The 21,176-nt window shown below is 40.0% G+C and overlaps 1 protein-coding gene across 1 annotated transcript; it reads right to left on the bottom strand.

Moving 5' to 3' along the window:
• Nucleotides 1-12,440: 12,440 nt before the first annotated feature.
• On the bottom strand, nt 12,441-21,176 carry urm1 (ubiquitin related modifier 1). The gene is made up of 5 exons (XM_029516269.1): nt 21,138-21,176; nt 19,954-20,024; nt 15,879-15,960; nt 13,888-13,936; nt 12,441-13,342 (listed from the first exon to the last, which is right to left on the bottom strand). The coding sequence occupies exons 1-5, from the start codon at nt 21,170-21,172 to the stop codon at nt 13,274-13,276; spliced, it is 306 nt and encodes a 101-aa protein (XP_029372129.1). The 5' UTR covers nt 21,173-21,176; the 3' UTR covers nt 12,441-13,273.

Raw genomic sequence — 21,176 nt, 5'->3', positions numbered from 1 at the left:
TGATGGCCAGCAGAGGGAGGTTTTGATCCAAGAGAAAGAAGCACAAAACGTCAAAAATGATAACAATTATAAAGGCAAAGAGGAGAAAAAGGACACACATGTCAAAGAGGCTTTGGTGTTACAGAAAGAACTTTTTTTGTGTGGAAAAGAAGATTGTGAGTACAGGGACTATTTTTCACAAGTACTGAAAAGTACTCATAAAATACAAAGCTTTGCTATAGAATAAACAACAAAAGTAAATGAAATCTTCAAATCTGCCAAAATAACATGTTGAATGTTGGTTTCTAGGAAGGCAAACTTACATACAAGAAACCATAAAGAGAAATGAGTACAAATATATACATTTTGCTGATAATATGTATATATAGAGTTAGATAGATATTTGCTCAGCCGAATGAAACTTCGATTTGCAGCAGCAGCTATTACATTGTATTTTTGATAATTTTATTGAAGCAAAGTATCAGAATTCTGCTTCCATCACTGGCCCATTTATACACTCAAAACAGGCCACTAAAAAAACCTTCAACCTGATGCTGATGGTGTAGAGGCCATCCAGGGGGTCACGATGTCTCCTTTAGGAAAAGATGAGCACTAAATACACAAGACCTGATCAGGGATAATTAAAAAGGATGTTCAGCCTAATATTCATGATGCTGTTTGGAAAACATTTTTGTAATTCTTCAAATTAAAATGAGGATGAGCTCAAACTGAGCTTTGGAGAGGGACTGATCACTGAGGGTGACTCTGAGCAGGAGCTTCTGGCATTTAGCCATGAGAAGCGTAAAAAATTTTAATGCAACTTGAAATCTGCAGATGGGTGCACTCTGGTTTGATTTTAGGAACGTGATGAGTTGTGAACAGGCTGGAAGATTAAAAAAAAAAAAAAAATCGATGTTGTCCATCATGTGTTTCGGGTCATTTACTGTTGGAACAGTACCATCTGACCTACATTTATGATATTTGTCAATTTGAGGGTCAACAAAGTTTTCTCATTTTCTTATCTAATGAGGTCATAACTACAAGGTGAGTGCATCCTCAGTCGTTTCCTCTGTGGTGTGCAATGTGCTGGATTAAAACAAGTGTTTACATAAGATTTTTGCCACCTTGAACCTCTTCATTGACCCCCTAGAAGTCCCTGGGGCCTATTTCAAGAAACTTGTCCAACAGCTGTTGTCAGGACTGTTTTCAAAACACATAAAGAAACTCATGATCTTATTCAATTGTTGGTTTTTGTCTTGGCAGGTTTATATCATCTTTAACCAGTTTGTTGGGAAGAGAACATTGTAGTGCAAATTATGAATGGAGCATAACCTGAACCAATCATCTAAATTAGACACAATATCATTAACATCTAAATAGAGATCTGTAAAATTCATCATTTCCTTTTACAGCCACACTCTTACTGTCTCCACACCTAGGTGTACATGCACACAGCTTAAAACAGTTCAGGGGAATATTATACAGAACAGAAGAAACATTTAAATACTAACTTTAAGTGAAAAATGATGGATGGATGCTGGCACTCATGCATAAACTACTCCAACCTCAAGTGAAAATTCAAGATCAGAAGATGAGGGCCACAGGACAGAAGCTGTGCAAAGAGCAAAAAGAGGAGTGATGGGAACAGGAGAGAGAGATTTGTGAAGAAAGAAGAGGTGAGGAGAGGCATAAATATGGGTGGAAAATAATAAGCAAAGTGGTATATAGTGAATTTTGGCTCTTTTGGCGGGCTCTGTGAACAAACTAAAGCAGTCACCACAAACAATAGCAGCCTTGGGTTAAAGGCATCATTTGTGTGGACAGGTCAGGGGGTTGAGGGTCAAATCCCTCCTATTCATAACACCCCAAGTGTTTCCACAGTCACACACAAACACACTCGGACACACACATATATATATATATATATATATGTGTGTGTGTATGTCAGGGGCACTTTCCCAGCGTTTGTGACTAAGGCCAACCTGGGAGAGTTCAACCTCGGGTGCATTAACTTTTCACTGTGAGGTCAAGGGTGGAGATGGCGTTTGTGTGTGGGGGTGTGTGAATGAGAAGCAGAAGGTTGTAGGAAAGAAAGCAATGAAGGGAGAAAAAAGACAAAGAAAATTTCTATTTTGTTTTGACCAGATTGCAAGGACAGAGTGAGAGAGAAGAAGTGGATAAACTGGAGTTATATGATGATGGCATATGTGCAGCGGGGATTCATTTGACTCACGTAAATGGTCTTCTCAAAACTGGAAAAATATATTACATCAAGCCAGATTTTTGCAAGATATAGAAGCCAGAGATTTCCAGCTACCATCTCAGTATAATAGAGGCAAATGAAATCTTAAGTGCTCACATGATTGTTTCTATTCCTCTGGATAATCCACAGACTTGAGGGTGATTAAATGTCATTGAAACTTAATAGTTCCTTTTTAAACTGTTGACAAAATTCTCTGTGGATCTTCCCGATCAACAGTAAATGATTCTGGTGAGACTGGAGTGTTTATATAAATGTTTTAAATGTGATTTTTCCTCCTGGATAGATGGACCACCAATGAAATTCCCTTTACTACCTTTGTGCAGTTTAAGCAGACATTTCAACAGTCAAGCAAATAAATCCAAAATGATCAGCATGTAAATATGTTTTCTGGAATCTGGGTTGGCCCTTTAAAGCACAGCAGGGGGTCCAGTCAAGGGCCCACTGATCATCCAAGTCACCCAAAAAGCACATCTTAGGCACTCACTATGCAATCCATCTCTCTTTCATCTTTTCTTTCTCTGGCCGAAACGCTGAAGTTAGCGTGAGAGAATGAGTGGCCGTAGGTTAGGATGTGTCAGAGCCAAAGTGTTTGTGTCTTTGTGTTTGTGTGTTGGGACAGGAGCTGGTAGGCAGCAGAGAGTTGTGGCATTCTCACAAGCTTCCGGGACCTTTATTGCTGTGGCAATAATCAATAGCGTTCCCACAGAGACGTCTTTTGGCTGGGCGGTCAATACCTGTCACTCAGGGTCTGAGCTGTGGCACATACCCTCTTACTCAGCAGCTACAGCAGCTTCCCTCTGTCTGCTGCACGCCTCTGATGTCATTCTATATGTATCTCAGGAGTGTAATGGTTTCACAATTTAAGGAGTTGCATGTTTTATTTGAACTCCAACTGAGCCACAGCATCAGTGCCTCTCTTTTTCTTTGCACAGTTTTTGAGAAAATGTACTGACTCCAATGGAATGAAGAGGACTAATTCATCATTAGATTATAAATCTGTTTATTTCAAACGCAATGCTGCTCTACATGAGATGACATTAACCTGAGGAAAGCAACAAAAATGTGTGTGTAAGATGTTTTCTCTTGATAAATAGCTTAAACAATCACTCCATTATGAACATGATATCAATTAATAGTCTGTCATTCTGGTTAATCCTTTCAGCAATAAACTCCACTTGTGGCTATTTGTGATTTCTTGCTAACTGAATGGTTTCGGTGATGAGCAGTTCAGAAGACTGCGAACAGCTCATTTGGAAATCACAAGGATTGTTTTGACTTTGTATCAAGCAGCAGTTTCTCGTGTAGATATTTCCTGTAGCTGTGTGAAATCAAATACTCAAGTTTACAGACAAGATGCTTCGTATTACAGTGATTTGAGGAGGGGATGTGGTGCAGCTGACAGCAATATGGATAAATTGATATCCTGGCCAGTGGGCTGGGTGTGTATGTGTGTGTGTGTGTGTGTGTTTTTTGTTTGTTTTTTTTAAGTCAAGCACTTAAACAGAATTGCTTCAGTAAAAAATAACCTATGTACATTAAGTCCAGTCTTCACATGACACTACTTAATCAGCACAAGGAAACTGATGCGCAGACTAAATGCTCTGGAAATGGCTGAAATAATGAGATTATGGGGTCAGTGACGCGGGTACATTTTCATTATCTGATCTCATGAATATGAAACAGATAATCATCAAAATGTTTAAAATGTTCAACTTCAGGTTTGATCAATATACTGAATTTCAAAGTTAACAAATGCATTTATTGCCCAGTATATGATTTTTCTTCATAGCAGATGATGAGTTTTATGATGACAGTGAGCCGGACTGTGCAGTGCAGATATTTTAAGTGGGCTCTAGATAATGAGATGTTCTCTTTGGGTCTTTATGTTGCTATATCTTAGAGTCAGTTTATAGATTTCTATTGCAGTGGCCAGATTTAGGAATGTCAGCTATTGTGACAAAAAAAAAGGGCAATTTTAAATCACACACTTTTTTTTTCAAAGGTGGATTTGCTTTTGTATCTTTTAGTCTTGAAAACACTGATTTGCACTAACAACTGGTGAGATTAGTGGAGACTTCTCTGCTTCTCATCTTCTCTGTTACTCCCTGGATGACGCTGTCCGTCGCCCTGTTGCCAAGCAACACCGCAGCCACTGTCAAAGAATTCTGGGGGATGTTTAGGCAGCAGCATGCTTTCGTGGGGGGGGGGGGGGGTTGTGACGGTGGCAGAGGGTGAGGAGTGTGTACTGAGTAGCAGGACATACTAAATGTATATTTTTAAGAATTCTTTCTTGTAAGTTGTCCATCACCGATGATTTTTTGACATGTTTTTTTTTTTTTTTTTACAGTCCAGCCTCCCATCATAGTTAAGTACACAACTTTTCTCACACCAAGAAAAACTCCCTTCTTTTTGCATCGTAGTTTCACAAAATGTGAAGCACTGTCTTACCACTTTGAGCAAATATCAGTTAAGTGACAACATGAGATTTGTTTTCCCACTGAAGCTCCGCAAACATAACATCACAGCTTGGAAACACACATATAAGGTGAAAAAAAAAAAAGAAGCATGTTCAGAGAAATGAATTTACAATGAATCCTAAAAGTGTATCTCCTGTGGATCATGGCCTGAAGACTTGAAAAGAACTTCTATGTCTCTCTGTAATTCGCTCCTGCATTTGCTTCTGTCTGCTTTAATGCCCCTGGTTGTACATCATATATTTCTCCACTTTGATCCACTAAATTTTGCAAGCAACCAGTGCAGAGGAGCAGGTCCTACTGCTTTAATGCTTGCTGGATGAAATTAGTGTACCACTGCTCCTTTATAAAGATTGTTCCAGAAAATACAGTGCTTTAGCAGGAAAGGTCACGGATAGGGGAATTGTGTTTGTCCACTGACCCTGTTCAGAATCTCTCCTCTCAATTTACCTCTTTGTCCATTTGACTCCATGCCCTGTCTTTCCTTAACATCCCACTATAAATTTCAATGACATTCCCTGCCACATAGTTGCCTCTCTCTGTAACCCTCTCCTCTGCTCTCCATCCTCTGTAGCTGTGCCCCAGCAGCAGGGAAGAGATGCCTTCACCAGAGGAGGTTTATTTTAAGGATTCCCCTGTTCCCTTTGTCCTCTCTCTCCTCTCCATCTCTCAGCGGCATGGTTTCATAGCCCACCCCACCGACTGGGCCTCCCTCTCCCCTGCCAGGCCTTTTAGCCAGCGGGTTAAACATTGATTTGTGAATGGAGGGAAGCACAGTGGCCCCTGTGTGGAGTGCAGCGGTTCCCTACTGTTTCTGTGTGTACACACAAACACCCCTACTATACACCACCAAGACTAACAGCCGACATGAAAGCAACTGAGCTAAAAGGCCTTAATTCAACAACTGAAGTTGGTCGATAGTTTTTTACAGTATTTTACGTTGCTATTTACTCTGTAAAAATGGAATGAGGTTTTTAAAACTGCAGAGTCAGATACTTTTTTTTATGAGTCGTACGCAAATTCAAAACTTAGTTGTACGTCAGTAAATGCAATGTGCATCACTTGTTGAGCTGTTTAGTAACAGAACAAACTTCTGTTCGAGATGTCTGGGATTTTTACCACACTGCATGTTGGGGGACAAACAAACAAACAAACAACCAAACAAAGCTATTTCTGCGCTTGTCCACTGTATAAATTGCATCCATACAAATCTGAGCAGCTCAAGTTAGGTATGTCAAGGTGAGAGTGAAAGTGGACCCACTTGACTTGCTGGTTTTCCCGCCTCTGGAAGAGTTAGGGTATGAAAAAGCAAAGCGAGAGAGGGAGCGGAGTGGAGATGGTCGGGTATGCTTTTCAGCACTCCAAAAAAAAAAAAAAAAGAAGAGAAAAAGAAAAAAAGAGCAATGAATGAGTGACTGGTTGAATGAATGAGAGGCGGGCTACGGCTGAGGGGCTCTAGTCCTGTGGATCAGCAGAGGTTAACTCGGCTTCTTCAGAGGGATGAAAAGGGAAAAAACGGATTGAGCTTTAAAGAGGAGGACCCCCTGCGCCTGGGGCGGGATCAGTCAGGATGATTTATTAGAGAGAGAGTGAGAGCGAGAGGCAGAGAGACAGCGAGAGAGAGCGGAGGGGGTGTTTGTAAGCATCAAAAAGCTGCAGCGCGAACGCAGCATCTGCAAGTGCTGATATGCACATGAGGATGGGTTTGACTCCGACCAGTGTTTCTACTGGGGGGGGGGGGGCACGCATCTCCTGTTTAAAAATGACAACCGCATATTAGGTCGCACACACGAAACAGTTTTAAGCCTGAACACAATAAAATGTCACCCTGGTTGGATTTTTTTTTTCAAAGTGCTTAGAATTCCGTTATATTTGCAAACAAATAAAAAATGTTTTTAAACAGTGAAACGTTTAATTCGCTTGGGAATTTTGTATTAGTCTGTTTTAAAGTTTGTAAGGAATACTTACTTAATCTGATCTCATCAGGCAGGGTGTTCATGATTTCAGCAAATGTGCCGAAAGGCTAAAAGCTTTAACCTTGACATTTTGAAATGAAATAAAAGAAAACCTGCACAAATGCAAAATGATGGGAATTTATCGCGCGACATGTGCAACACAAAAGGCTCGTTGCACTTTTGCACACTCTTTTAGGGTTTACTGAATCTTTCTGTGAGGGATGCGTTCTTCAAATCGAGATGTATCTTATTCAAAGTGGGAGACAACACGGTCTCTGTCGACCCATCAATCGTGTGTCACATAAACGCCATATAATCGTCTCATTTTCTGTCACTTCGGACAACACTTTCCTCAGAGGCCTACAGTAGGCTGCCCTTTCTGCAGCAGAATGGCTGCACATGGCGCTGAAGGCACCGCTTTATGTCCAAGTGCCTGGTTACAGCGTTGCACTAGTTTGCTCACACAAGAGAGGGGGCACAAGAGAAACACTAAACGTCATGCAGTGCAGTCAGAGAGTAAACAGTGTCGGGATTGTAATCTCTTTTTGGGTAGAAAATAGGGCTGTTGTGTCTTTAAGAGAGGCTGCTGGTCTCTCATCGCAGCTGCTGGCGAGTGTGAGTGTGTGTGTGTGTGTGTGTGTGTGTGTGTGTGTGTGTGTGTGTGTGTGTGTGAGCGTATGTGTGTGACATAGAGGACAGCGGAGATTCATTACTTAAGCAGTACAATGGACATTTATCACCCCGTGGTGTTATTCAAATTCAGTACCAAGCGAGGAGCCTCTCCACTCCTCACTCCGCCTTGCGTCGTGGCCGCGCCGTTTATTGTTGGAGCCGCGCAAAGAAAAAGCCAGGAGAGCAGAGAGGCATCTATCCAGTCAGTCAGTCAGCCATCCAGGCAGGCAGACCGTGAGGCTCGTAAAGGACGGATGCAAAGGAAGGAAGGAGCGTCTGTCCGGAGAGTAGGAGCCCGCCGCTCCGCCGCTCCTCAGCCTCTTTTTGTCACCATCCTCCGCCGCTCGCTGGGGGGCTTTTGGACAGAGCTCCGAGCCGGAGAACTCACACCGTGGGAAAGGAACCAAGGACGCACCTAAAGGAACTAAGAACTATAAGGGGCTTTATTATTATTATTATTATTATTATCATCATTATTATTATTATTATCATTATCATTATTATCAGACATGAAACACCACAGAGAAGAAGATAAACGCTGCAAGTATTTTTCCTCAAATAGGAGATTTTTTTTTTATTCAATTTTGTTTTATTTTTAATCTTACATCAGTGGAAGGAAAGGCTTTGTGCTTCTTGAGGCTCCAGAACTGAACAGTGTTTCCTTAAATCGATGACAGAAACACAGGTGCAGAAATGGCGTTTTCCCGGCGTTCTCTATTTGGACTTTAAAATGAAAGAAAGTCTAGTTGAGCTATTTTGATTCCAACCTGTTTTCTCTCTTCTGACACACTTCAGAAGTCAAACTGGCGAACCAAAGGAGAGATGACATTTTACTTTAGAATGCAAAGGCCATTCAGCCATCTTAAGGCCCGAAAGATGTGGACAGACCTGGTGTTAACTTTACAACTACCAACCAGTGTTGTAACGTGGAGAGATAATGGAAACTAGAAGAGACGGGGGGCTGGGAAAAGTCACAGTCATTGCAGTTTATGTTTGGAAAAAAGGAGAGAGAGAATTATATTATGGCGATCAGTAAAACTTGTCTGGCATTTAATAAGTGGATTTGGATGAAAGTTGCACCACATGCTGTATTTAAAGGTGCGGAGGTTTGGTGCAGCAGCTCGGGGTTGGAAAAGCACAGGGAAGAAGAGCAGGTTTTTTCAAAAAGGAAAAACGAATCCAAGAGCAATTCTGTGCAGCGAGGTTGTCAAAAATAATGCTCTGTGTTGCAACTCCCCCCCACCCCCCCCCCCCAAAAAAAAAAAAAAAAAAGGAAAGGCAAGCAGTTTCAGTAGGCCATCAGACACAGCCAATACTGTCAAAGGGCATTTAGGCAGCCGAGGCAGGTGCACCCGTGGGCCTGTCCACTGTGCTTTCACCGTGGTTTCCATTTATTCTTTCCGTCTTGGCAGAGGATACAGACGAGAGTCTCCAGCGACTGATTGTCCAAACGCAATTCTTGAGTAAACTCAAAATTCAACCCCAAGAATTGTGTATGGACATCTGTTGCTGCAGACTCACATTCATCTCCGCTGCCTTTCGCCAAACGCCACATGATGACTGTAGGCCTCCAAGCCGCAAAGGAGGCTATAGGAAGGCCTGTGGCCCCCTTTTGTGTCGTATCTGTCTCGGTTCAGGTAAGATGCACATCAGAGTTTTTGCATGTTATGACGCGGGACTGGGCCAATAAAGTGGAGGAAACCTCACTCTGCCTCATGTAATGTGTTTTTCGGGGTCTGCGCTGTGGGCGCCCCGATTGGTATTTACATTTTGTCGAAGATCTAATGAAGACTGTTTGTTTTAAATGGCAAATATCGACGGGAAGCATTGATGTATCGACTGTGTTTGGCAAACAGTAGAAAGCAGTAAGATGAAAGATCACACGCGGCACACATGCATGTTGTGGAGAGATGAGCCAAGTTAAAAAAAACAAAACAAAAAAACAAAAACAAAACAACAACAACAACAACAACAACAACAACAAAACTGGACCATACCAGCAGACAGGCCACATGGAGTAAGGGGGGGGGGGGCAGATTAAACCAAGGTGGAAATAGGGTTCATTAACAGCTAAAATAGGCTAGAAAATGTTTATTCGGGTTAGGGTTATTATTAAACTACTAAAACTCAAAGCGCCTCATGCAGCATGGCACCGGGCCACAGACAGATATTTAAATGTAAGAACCGTGTTGTATTTATTTCTTCTAAACATCCAAATCAAATCAAAGGCAGACTAATAAATGTAAAGATGTTAAAGTATCATAAAAACACAAAGCAGAGCAAAGCAAAGAGAGCAGCAGAGGCCCTGGGAAGGATGCTGCCACAATTCCGAAGCCAAACAGCGTTACTAATAAATCACGTGGAACAATTTTTGGCCAATGATTTGTTTAACTCCGCTCTCCTCTTCACTATTTAAAATACCAATAGTTAGAATAATTTTACGGTTTTAAATCATTCGGATTCATTGATAATTTCCATTTACATTGAGACTAATATTAAAATTTGATCATAAATAATGAAAAACGACTTTTTAATTTTGTTTATTAATTTGTTTATTCGTCACATTTTCGGCGTTTAAGTTTAGTGCAGAAATATTTAAAATATTTTGGCTCTCAAGGAAGTTCGCTCATTTAAAATACGTTTTAAAATGTGTTAATTGTGCTTTCAGTTACAGACTCACTAATTAATGCAGACACACACACACACACACAGAGTCAGCGTGTGTGTTGCTGAACAGTAAAGACTAACCTTTCCTAAATCCAGAGGATTACAGCATCATGTTACATGTATGCCTTTCGCAGAAATACATCCGTGTTCAGTAGACTATACACAACCTTTGGACACGTTAACTGTTTATTTTTTTAGCGTTTATTTTTTATTTTTTTAACTGCATATTAGTAGCTTCAAAATTAACCTTTTTTTAACAGTTTTAATATTTGAATATATTTTTTCACACATGTATGCTGTTCTTTCCGCCTGTTATCCATAAGCACCTGCAGGTGTTTTTCTAATAATAATAATAATAATAATAATATAGAATGAACAGAAGGTTTACATGGTAACATCACAAAGGCTCAGTAATAACCTCAGGTTTCAGATTGAGTTGTACATTTCTAGCTACAGTGTTTTAACGTCAAACTATACAACATATATAACATACCAACATTGAGGCTTAGCACAGGATTCACTGCAGGTTTGTATGGGGGCCCATAGGTGCACCAGCAAAACACAATGCACTGCAAATTTGGCAAAACATATAAGAAGCATGCCAGGTGTCGTTTCAGTTAATAAACAATACCAAATTAAATATGAAAACGGGTTAGAAACGTTTTAAAATTTCCCAGCATATATTAGGGTTAATATACTTTACTAGGATATATTTCCAGGATGTTATAGATAAAGCAATTTCATAAAAGTACCATCTTTTCAGGCTATATGTATAGAGAAACACTAAATCGATGTTATTATGTATAATCATAGTCTGGTGTTTTATTTTTATTGGCTGCTAGTGACTTTATGGCCATTCACCTCAGACTGGAGATTACAGGCGCTTCTTCTTTTTATTCCCACTGCTGTAACCTGAGCATCTGAGGCTGTTGATGGTACACGTGTGTGATCTGATGGTGATTGCCAGGTCCATCCTCTCACCAGCAGCATCGTCTCCATGTCTCCTGTAGAGCAGTCAGCCAGTCAGTGTGCAGCATGTGGACAGTGTCAACAGGCCCAGGTAATAGTCCAGACCCAGCAGGACTGATGGGGAAAACCGCCTTTGTTCATTACTGAGAGAAAATAAGATGCCGATGGGAGCTGAAAGGGAATCCAAACCTCACCAATAGAGAAGAAGTTAAATATACATATATAGAAGGACTTACAGCCAACAGCTGACATGAACTTTACAGTCTATTGTGTTCTTCATGTTTAGAATAAATAATCACACGTTGGCTGGTGAAAGGCACCGAGCCAACAGATAAATGTTGACCACATTCACACAGTATCCTGGATCTGCACTGGCTGACACAGAGCTCCACTTTCTCTTCTCCAACCTCCTCGCAGCTTCATTAGCATTTCCTTTCTACCGGCCATTATCGGCCAGTTTCCCGTTGCAAATCGGACTCCACACCCGAGAGAAGGTTTTAGGTCGCCCCAGGCGTTCAGGGGAGGACAGCCCGGAGGCTAGACCTCGACCTCCCGCAGTGTTCCTGTATTCCACACCCCCACCCCACCCACCATACACACGCGCGCGCGCGCGCACACACACACACTTCCCTTATGAATATTCCATCTGAGTGGGACTATAGGACTGTACAATCTCTCCAAAGTGTCGCCTAATCAGCCTAAAACTGCAGTGTGATCACAGATCTGAGCTTAAATCGATCAGGTATAAACTATTACCACGAATTATCGCAGCGTGCATGATGCAAAAGCCCTCAGAGAGGAAAACGTGTGGCTGCAGGCCTCTGTGTGTGGTACAAGGGGGGGGGGGGGGGGGGGGGGTCTGTACAGCTACAGTCGGAAGTTGTGGTGACAATGTTCACAGAGATTAAATTAATACATAAAACTGTCCTGGAATTTAGAGACCAGTAACCTTTACATTAGATCAACATTAACATTGATATTTAACATATAGCATGCAGAGGAAATTTTTAACAAAGAGAATAATATAAATTAGACCAGCGAGAACATGAGAATCAGGCTGTATTTGCATTATCTTCTATATATATATATATATATATATATATATATGTATATATGTCTTTCTTGTCAGGATTGTGGTTAAAACTAAAACTATACAAGTGAAATAATAAAATAATAAAATAATAAATAGATAATTACTATAAATACATTTTTGAAATCTATTTTGATGACAGCAGAAACTGAGTTGATTTTTCCATAATTGCAATTGAATTGAATTGAATTCCAAAAGTTGTCGTGCAAAAGCCATTCACGCTAAATCGTCAATAAATACAAACAAACTAAGAAACGCTTGATCTTTTTTCAAGAATATCAAAAGCAATTAAACTTTACAAAATTACATGTCAAAAACGCTTGGGTTAAAAAAAAAAAGGAATAAAGTGTTTTTTAAATGTATAAGAATCATATAAACACTGCCACAACACACTATAATCCAACTGTATGAAAGAAAAAGTATATTTTTAGGTGTTTATAATAATAATAAATTTTATTTAAAGGCGCCTGTCTTGACACTCAAGGTCACAGTTTATTAATGTATTCATTACTTATCCCCACCTGTGAAGCTTCCATCAGTGGTAGTTGGTGTACAAACACAGAATTAAATGGCTGAGACCTACAGCTAACAAAGCTGTGGTCTATAAAATATGTATGTGAGAAGTACTTGTTGATAAATCAATTATGAAACCCTTAATGTATCAAATCTGCATGCAACTTTGTTATAGTGTGAACAATTTATTGAATGTTTATATGCAGTATATAAATGCTAATTAGAGAATGCTGTAAAGTGTTAACTTTTATTTACTATTCAATTGACTAGATCTCAAGATAAGGTCATTTTCTAATTGATGGTTACACTGAAAGTGACATTCCACAGTAATCAAGGCAGAGACACCATCTGTAGGTATTTACCCTCATACCTGTGAGCTGAGCAGTACAACCACAGCTTCATATGACAGCCCTCAGCCAGTCCAGCATGATTAAAAAAAAAAAAGGTATTTACAAAAAGGTCTGCAGAGGTCCTGTCTCACAGCTTCCACATTCTTCTCAGTAACCATCTTTAAACTCCCATTCTTTCCTGCAGACTAACATCAATCACCTCAATCATCACGGTGCAGGTTGACAAGTTTCATGGCATCCAATGGGGTGACGTGTTGTTGGGATGTGGGGGAAAGAGTGAAGAGTGCGGATGAAAGGCTGTTACAGAGATGTCAAGGATGTTTGCCTTCCTGACTCATTTTCTATCCTCCATGAAGAGTAGAAATAAACACAATGTTGTCTTGGTCTTGTAGTTTGTAATCCAGCTCCCCCTAAGGTTTAGAAAACACACAACATTTTCAATATTTAAACATCTGTACGTGTCAAAGGAGAAGTATATGTCTTTACCAATACAAATATGCATATTACTCCTGTGTTCCCTTTGGGGTCCAATCAATAGCAAACTTCTCACTTCATTTAGATCCTAAGTTGAGTCCTATAATTGAATCAATGGATTCAAATTGAAACATTCACATTGTTTGTCCATGTAAATATGTGTTCACGTGTGAGACCCCAAGGACAAACTTGTCTTGCAGCTGCTTCTACATCATATAAAACATTAACTGAGTCAGAGAAAATGGGATATCTCAGTACGCGTGCTCAAACAGGCTAACCTTCGTGAACACAAGCACTCCTCCTGATTCTGCTTTAGAAATCCTTGGCACATGTTATGGGGATCTGCTGCATGCATTTGCTCTTAACACTGAACATTGCATTAGGATTTCCGTAAGATAATTTAGATTAAAAGCCGTATAAGCATCAAACTTTTTCACTCACACATATCACCTGACTTGTAAAGTGTACTCTCAGTGCTCACCATTAGCTCCCAGTCTGCATCATTGATGAGCACCAAGATCCCAGGTCTCCTGTGGGGCAAGACATCGTTTTGAGTGAAATGCATTTCCCACAGGCGTCACATTCAAACATATGGACACATTCATTTAAAAAGCTGTGAAATAATGCAAAAAGCTCTCACAAATAAACACAAAAACAAAATTTGTCGGGATAACTAAAAAAAAAATAAAAAAATCCTTAAAAAATATTTTGAAATTGTTTTTGAAAAAAAAAAAAACAACACAAAAAGACAGAAAATGCAGTTAAAGAAGAACAACTAACAACATTTAAATGATCAATAAAGGGGAAATAGAAAAAAAGCTTAAACCTTTGGCATGAGAATGACATTTTTTTATCTTAATGTCAGTTCGCCAAATTGCACCATATACCAACTACTGCTAATTAAATTCCTCCTAATTCTTACTAATTACAGTTTTGTCTTTTCAGGGTGGAAGATTGCAAGAAAGGGATAATTTCTTTTAAAACACTGCTTGACATTAATCAAATTAATGCAGTAGAAAAACAGATAAGTGATAAACATATCTAAATGTGGCGGGGAAAAAAACTGAATAAAAATAAATACATATATATGGCATAAACATATTATAATTAAACTGTACCCCAAACGAAAAAAACGAAATTGAATCCAGTGTTTTAATTTTCAACACGTCACAGTATAAAATTAATAGACATGCTTTCATGCTTGAGAAATACTGGTAATTACATGCTAATAAATGTATTAGTGCAAATGATTGCATGTGTGCTTTTCTGGGCCTTATGTTAATGTTACAACTCATAAAAGATCATGCATTGCTGCTAATTTTATGCAATTTAAAGTGTTCCATTTACACACATATATATAAAGCAACACTGTTACCGATGACAATTACAAATAACTATTGTTTTCTGGCTAACAAGGAATGAACATAATAGTGATTTTTCTTTCAGTAAGCGGTTAAGGGAAAAGAATAGTAAGAAAAACCTGGAAAAACAAGCTGTCTCTGGATATTAACAGAGGCCAAAAAATAAAATAAATACACATGAAGCTGTGGAAAAAAATAAAAAAATAAAAAAATAAAAAATCCCCAGTCTTCGAGAGAGGACAATGGGGGAGGGTAACAACAGACACCTTTGGGTGCAATTTTAACAGATGCTTGTATTCGGTTCTGAAATCCAGAGAGTACAGTGGATGCAGATGATGATGAGATTATGCCTGAAACAGACACTGATGCTTCTCATATAGCTCAAACTGGTTTATTTTCAGCTTGTAGATACTTCATGACGCCAAGGAGAAAGGCCAATGTGAGAGGAACCCTGAGAGAACAAATGTCTCGGCATAAACCAAAACACATACACATGAACAGAACCGTGCTGAGAAAAAACACAAAAGATTGTAAACTTAACACACACAACACACATAGATCCCTTTAAAAGATAATGAGGGAACACCTTGATGATGGTTTGTTCAAAAACTGTGTGTGCTGCCAACAGAGAGCACACACAATAACACACATCTAATCTATAAGGTTTATAGGTAGCTCTGCTTTTTCCCCATTCATTAGGTAGTGCTATAAATAGTCCTGCACAAAGGCAGCTGTAAAAGTCAGCCAGTCCTATAATACTGCCGTGAGCCATGGACCCCCACCCACACACACACGCACGTACATACAAACCACAAACTCTTGTGTACACACACACCCTTGAACACAGGTAATCATCTTACTGAAATTTATAACCTGCAGGCTAGACAGTTTTTTTCCCCCAACATTTCAGCAGTTTTAAACTGCAGGGAAAATTTGTCAGAAAGACCCACAATCTGGTTCAGTTTTATTAGATGTTCAAAACACTGAAAGCTGTCTTAAAATCAATATTATAAAATTCTACAGTGCCAGCAGCAGAGTGATGTGTAACATGTCCTGTGAGATTATATTATTGCACACTGACCAAGTGTGTGTCAAGTGCACACACACTCACACAGAGTCTCCTTGGACAAAGAGTTCAGGCCGTTCCTTGAGCAGGTTCTGTTGGATCCAGACCAGCAGCTGCTTTATGTCCCCTAAAAACACAGACACACAAAAATACACACAAACACACCCCCACACCCGCATCCACACACAAAGCCATACACAGACAGACAACAGAGGTCACAGGTTAGGGGTTAAGGGTCAAGGTGCAGGTTTCCAGCCCTCTGGTCGATGTGACGCGACAGAAGCGCCAGGCGGGATGAGGCTGTGCAAGTGTGTGTGCATGTGTGTGTGTGTGTGTGAGTCGGTGTGCATGTATATTTATGAGAGTATGTGTATGTTTGGGGGTGCACTGGACTTTGGGGGAGGAGTGACATCTGGACATGCGGTTTTAAATGTTACAATGTGGATAAAAATCAAATATTGAGGCTGGCATTTTCCAAAATCATGTAGACTTTGAAAAGATATAAATACAATCATATTTCTCTGTGGTCTTGTACGAACGTTTTCCATGCAGGTTTAATGGAACAAGCAGTAAAAATCCTATTTCAGAAAAATTATTTCCTTTGTTAGTCCCACATTGAATGCCTGTGCTTGAATATCAGGGATGCTTGAATTTTCTATGAGTCTGACCTCTTGAACAATCAGATTGACCTTGTCTCAACAATAGGTTGAGCCTCACTCAGGCCGAATGACAGCCACAAAGGCAACGACAATGAGAGGTTTTAGGATAAATCCGCACTAAACATCTAACAATGAATATATTACAGTTATAGGTATCATTAACAATGAGACTGAAGTTATTTCAAAAGCCTTTGAGTGTTTGTATGTGTATGTAAGTGATTGCTGTGTTTCTTATATCTTTTATGTTGTTATGTGGACACACATTAGCTGAATGCAATAACAACACACATGTTTTCTTGTCACCGTTTCCTGACTGTTTGTCTACATGTGTTTGATCACAACTGTATGCTTAATGTACACTTGCATGACAACTGCCAACGCTGGCAGCGATAGCTCAAGCGCTCTCTCACTCACACACACACACACACATATGCGCGCGGTCGGTTAGCACCAGCCTCCATCACCAGTTTACACAGAACTGAAAAAACCAATGAAGTGCAGAAATGTGGAAGGAGAGTGTGAATAAATAGAGGAGAGACAGAGAAAATACACTATAGTAGAGCACGAAGAGAGCATCAGCAGCTGGAACAGAGATGAAGGTACAAAGGACGACATAGACGCATCCAAAGCCAGGTGTGGGAGAGCAGTGAGGCTTTAGCAGGTAGGCGTCGAACCACTCAGGGATTCAGGGGTTCAGCTGGATCAAAGGCAGCGCTAATATCACACAATGACAGTACACAGGCTCAATGTAACCAGAAATACACAAAGAAAATGCAGAAGAAGATTATTTTGTGCTAAATAGGATTTTGCTTTATGTTTCAAATTAATTATACAGAGGCTTTTTCTCTCAATCTAAAATTACAGAAACATCCTTGTTTCTGCAACTGTCCAAACGTTCCCCAAACATCTTCCACAGTTTCAGATCATGAAATTACATGGGTGTAGGTGGGTCACTTTAAGACTGGGTCTACAAAACGAAAATTAACAGCATCTGCCTAGTCGCTGTGATTATGAGGGCATCAAACTATATGGATGATGTGTGTTGTAGAGTGTGTGTGTGTGAGCATGTTCTTTTCCACACGCACCTCCAAGCCTATGTGGATGGTGTCGCAGTTAATTGCAGTGCTGTTGGCCAACTCAGTAGTGTAATGATAGTGCTAGTTTTCTATGGTTCCAGGCCTCCATATAAAAAGAGACAAACACCTCCCCGCACGCGCACACACACTACTGGGCAGTGAATATTGACCTGCACCTCTGCAGGGCTAAAAACAGAACTAATCACTACAGTAGTCATAACTCCTTCTTTGCAGTGACTCCTTTCTTTTCTCTCTCTCTGCCTTTGACTATTGGTATTTTTCTCCACCATTACCCCTTATTCGCTCTTTCATCCTCTTGTCCATTTACTTTTTCATTTGTTCTGTCACCGACACACACTGTCATTCTCTCACAAAACCTACTCTTTGTTTCTCCTTCTATCTTTTGCCTTGTCTCGAAACACAAATACAGCTAGTACTAATTCAAACTTTCAATAATTTAATTTTTTATAGAAGAAACAGTCATCTGACGGTGCCCTCTTAGTTTTTTCCCTGTAAAAGGTTACAAAGGTCTGGGAATTTAAATCACCATGGTCAAAAACAAAAAGTCAAGTTTGTACATCGATCAGCTAAAACATCAAAAGAGGTAATTGGTTTTAATATTGTGGTTGATCAGTCCCTATAAACGAACTGTGTAGAAGGTAAAAGTCAATGCAAAGAGAAAGGGGAAATGCGTCACAGGCTCTTAATGCATCCTGGTGTAGCAGCATTGCCTCGGTGGAAAAGCAGAAATGGAGGGAGGTGAGAGAAATGGCGCCATTTTAACGCTGATTCAAAACCATGCCTGCGTTCCTTTTGAGCCCGCAGCTTTTTCCGCCTTCTTTTACTTTTCTGTCTTCATGCAATTATGATCGTCATGTGAGGGGGTGGGGTGGAGGTGTTCTGAGGGGGGGTGAGCTATCCATCTTTCTGCTGATACGAGAGGCAAAATCTGTGTGATCCTTAGACCACAGGGGTTTTGTTGTGTGTATGGGAGAGGGAGAGAGGGAGAGTTAGATAAAGAAGAAGGAAGAGAGAGAAAGAGTGGGGGTGGGGTCATTCAGTCGAGGGTCATCAATCACTGGCTGGGGTCAAAGAGAAATACGAAGGATTCAGAACCAATTATATCTGCCTTCAGTGCACCCCCTCTGAAATACTCATATGAACGAACACACACACACACGCGCACGCACGCATATGCTCACACAATGATGTGTAAGGGGAAAGCAGCATTTTCAGGATTGCAAAACCAGGATTCAGCCAGGAAAATGTATTATCAGAATTCTGTGTTCCTGTGCCATTTACATTATTAACTTGGTACACTCCATGGCAAAATTGCAGGTTTTCTAGTACTCTTCTTGCAAACACACACACACACACACACATATTTCTTGGCTTGTGCAGCAATGTCATATCTGGCTGACATTCCCTTTTCTAGTCAACTTTCGTCTTTTTGTTGTCAGGGACATATCAGCACCATGGATGACCACCCTTTGTTTAGTAAAATACCAAAGAAACATTTATTCTTATCTATTTTATTTACAAACTCTTATTTGCTCTTTTATACCACACATGCACACCCAAACACACGTACATGTAAAATGACAGAATACTTTGACATCCAGGCAGCTGTAATTCACAGTCTACATTTCACCTCTGCTTGTTTTGTCAATGACCTGGGTCCGGATTCTATAGGTTTTGGAAATAAAATCAGTCTGCAGGGAGGCTTTTCCTCCTCTACGCTTAGTTAGTGACCCATGTATGAGGGAGCCTCAATCCCTTGGCAAAATAAAATCTGATCGGTTTGGACCCTGAGGTGGAAAACTTTTTTTATAAACTGAGAAATTAACTTGTTCCCAGAGTCAATGAGAATGGTCTGAGACAAAAATTACTTGAGTCCTCACAGCCCCTCGTTTTCAACTCACAGAGGCAAAATAAACTGTAACCCCCTTTCACCTCCTCACTTCAAACATTTACATGCGTCAGTATTAGCACACACTGGGCTGGCCAACCAGGGATACCGTCACAACTGGATAAAAAGGCAGAACATGCAGCCACACAGATGTAAATGAAAGAAATGCAGGGTGTAGCGAAGTGATGGAAAGATATATGTAGGCAGAGAAATGATATATGTAGGCAGGGAAATTTACACAGTTTTCCTTTTTTCCCTTTGTTTTAATGCCAATGAAAGGTACTGCATTCACACTAAACAATGACCAGTATTGGTCACCTGTTTGCAGAAGCACTGGTCTGTTCCTTTTTAAAATGTAATGTAAATTAAGTATAAATATAATGCACATCAATAGCACAATATTTACACAAAGGAATAAATACTAGACTCATTAGGCCACAAATAAGCATTGACGAAAGTTGGCAGGTGATACTCACAAGGCTCTGAGTGGCTGGGAAGAGTCACATGATGCTCCTTCACACCATTGAAAAGCAGTTCTGCTCCTCCACTACACAACGAAAGGTCAAAGATATAATAAACATGGCTGTTTTGACATACAATTAGAGTAAGTCAGCACTGGGTGTTCTGATATTTGTTTCTATACTGATGCCAACCAACTCTCACAAAAAGCAGCAAGATCACATAAAAAAAGTAACTTCTCATGTCTCTTTATGTGCCTACCATCAGAACAGAAGCAGTATTTAACACCAAATGCAAATTGAATTTGGCTGAACAGATTGTTGGATTGAATATGTAAATCTAATTTAACCATAGTTTCCAAAACTATGAGCCCGGGGCAGTGTGGTCAGACAAGGAGAAAGGTTTTGTGTGTTATGTGTGTCTGGCTGAAGAAACAAGTAGGACAAAGTAAGATTACAAATCAAAATGTAAGCCAACTCTGTTTTAAACATGTTCTGTGAAATGAATTTCTTACAAAGACTAAGATTATTAAATATTCATTTCATGTGTTGACTATGCACAGCTAAGATTGGGTGATATGATTATACAGATGACATTGAATTAACTGTCTTGAATTTTTGGTAATGACTTACCAATAATTTTATATTTGAAAACAATTATGATACACACTGGATTTTTTTTTTTTAATTTTCAATCAATGGGAAAAAATTTTTCGATTTGTGTGCTTTAAATAATTAATGATAGCATGGCAAGAGTTTAGTTTGAACTGTGAAACCATGTGTGAGGAAGTGTGTTTGGCTGTTAGTTATTATTATTATTTATTTTGTTGTTTTTTGTTTCTCATTATTCAACCTAACTGTTTTCAGCTCTTAAGACTAAAAGTAATGCACAATCACGGCAATGACGGTCAAATCAGGGTTTTGTTCTTCATTTCATGATTCCAAACTTAAGAGTCTAAGGTCTGCAAATGTTTATCAGGCTGCAAAGAGTCAATCGGTCAGCTGCTCCTCCTCTGTAGCTAACATGCAGCACCTCGGTCTCCATCCTCGGCTCGGAAGATCAAGCGAAAACACGGTGCAGATATTTCAGTCACAAACTCCTGGCTACATCGGTAGAGCAGCGTTCCGTGTCGGCACAGCGGCTGGGAGACAGCTCACACAAGCACAAGAAGCTACGATAAAAGGGTTTTTAATTGGCCTACCCAAACTCCAGGTGAATCGCTATGGGCGCTGCCATATTG

The sequence above is a fragment of the Echeneis naucrates genome, chromosome 12 (assembly GCF_900963305.1).
Source record: "Echeneis naucrates chromosome 12, fEcheNa1.1, whole genome shotgun sequence".
Lineage (NCBI taxonomy): Eukaryota > Metazoa > Chordata > Actinopteri > Carangiformes > Echeneidae > Echeneis > Echeneis naucrates.
Note: the sequence above shows the minus strand (reverse complement) of the source record. Positions and strands in the feature narration are given on the sequence as shown.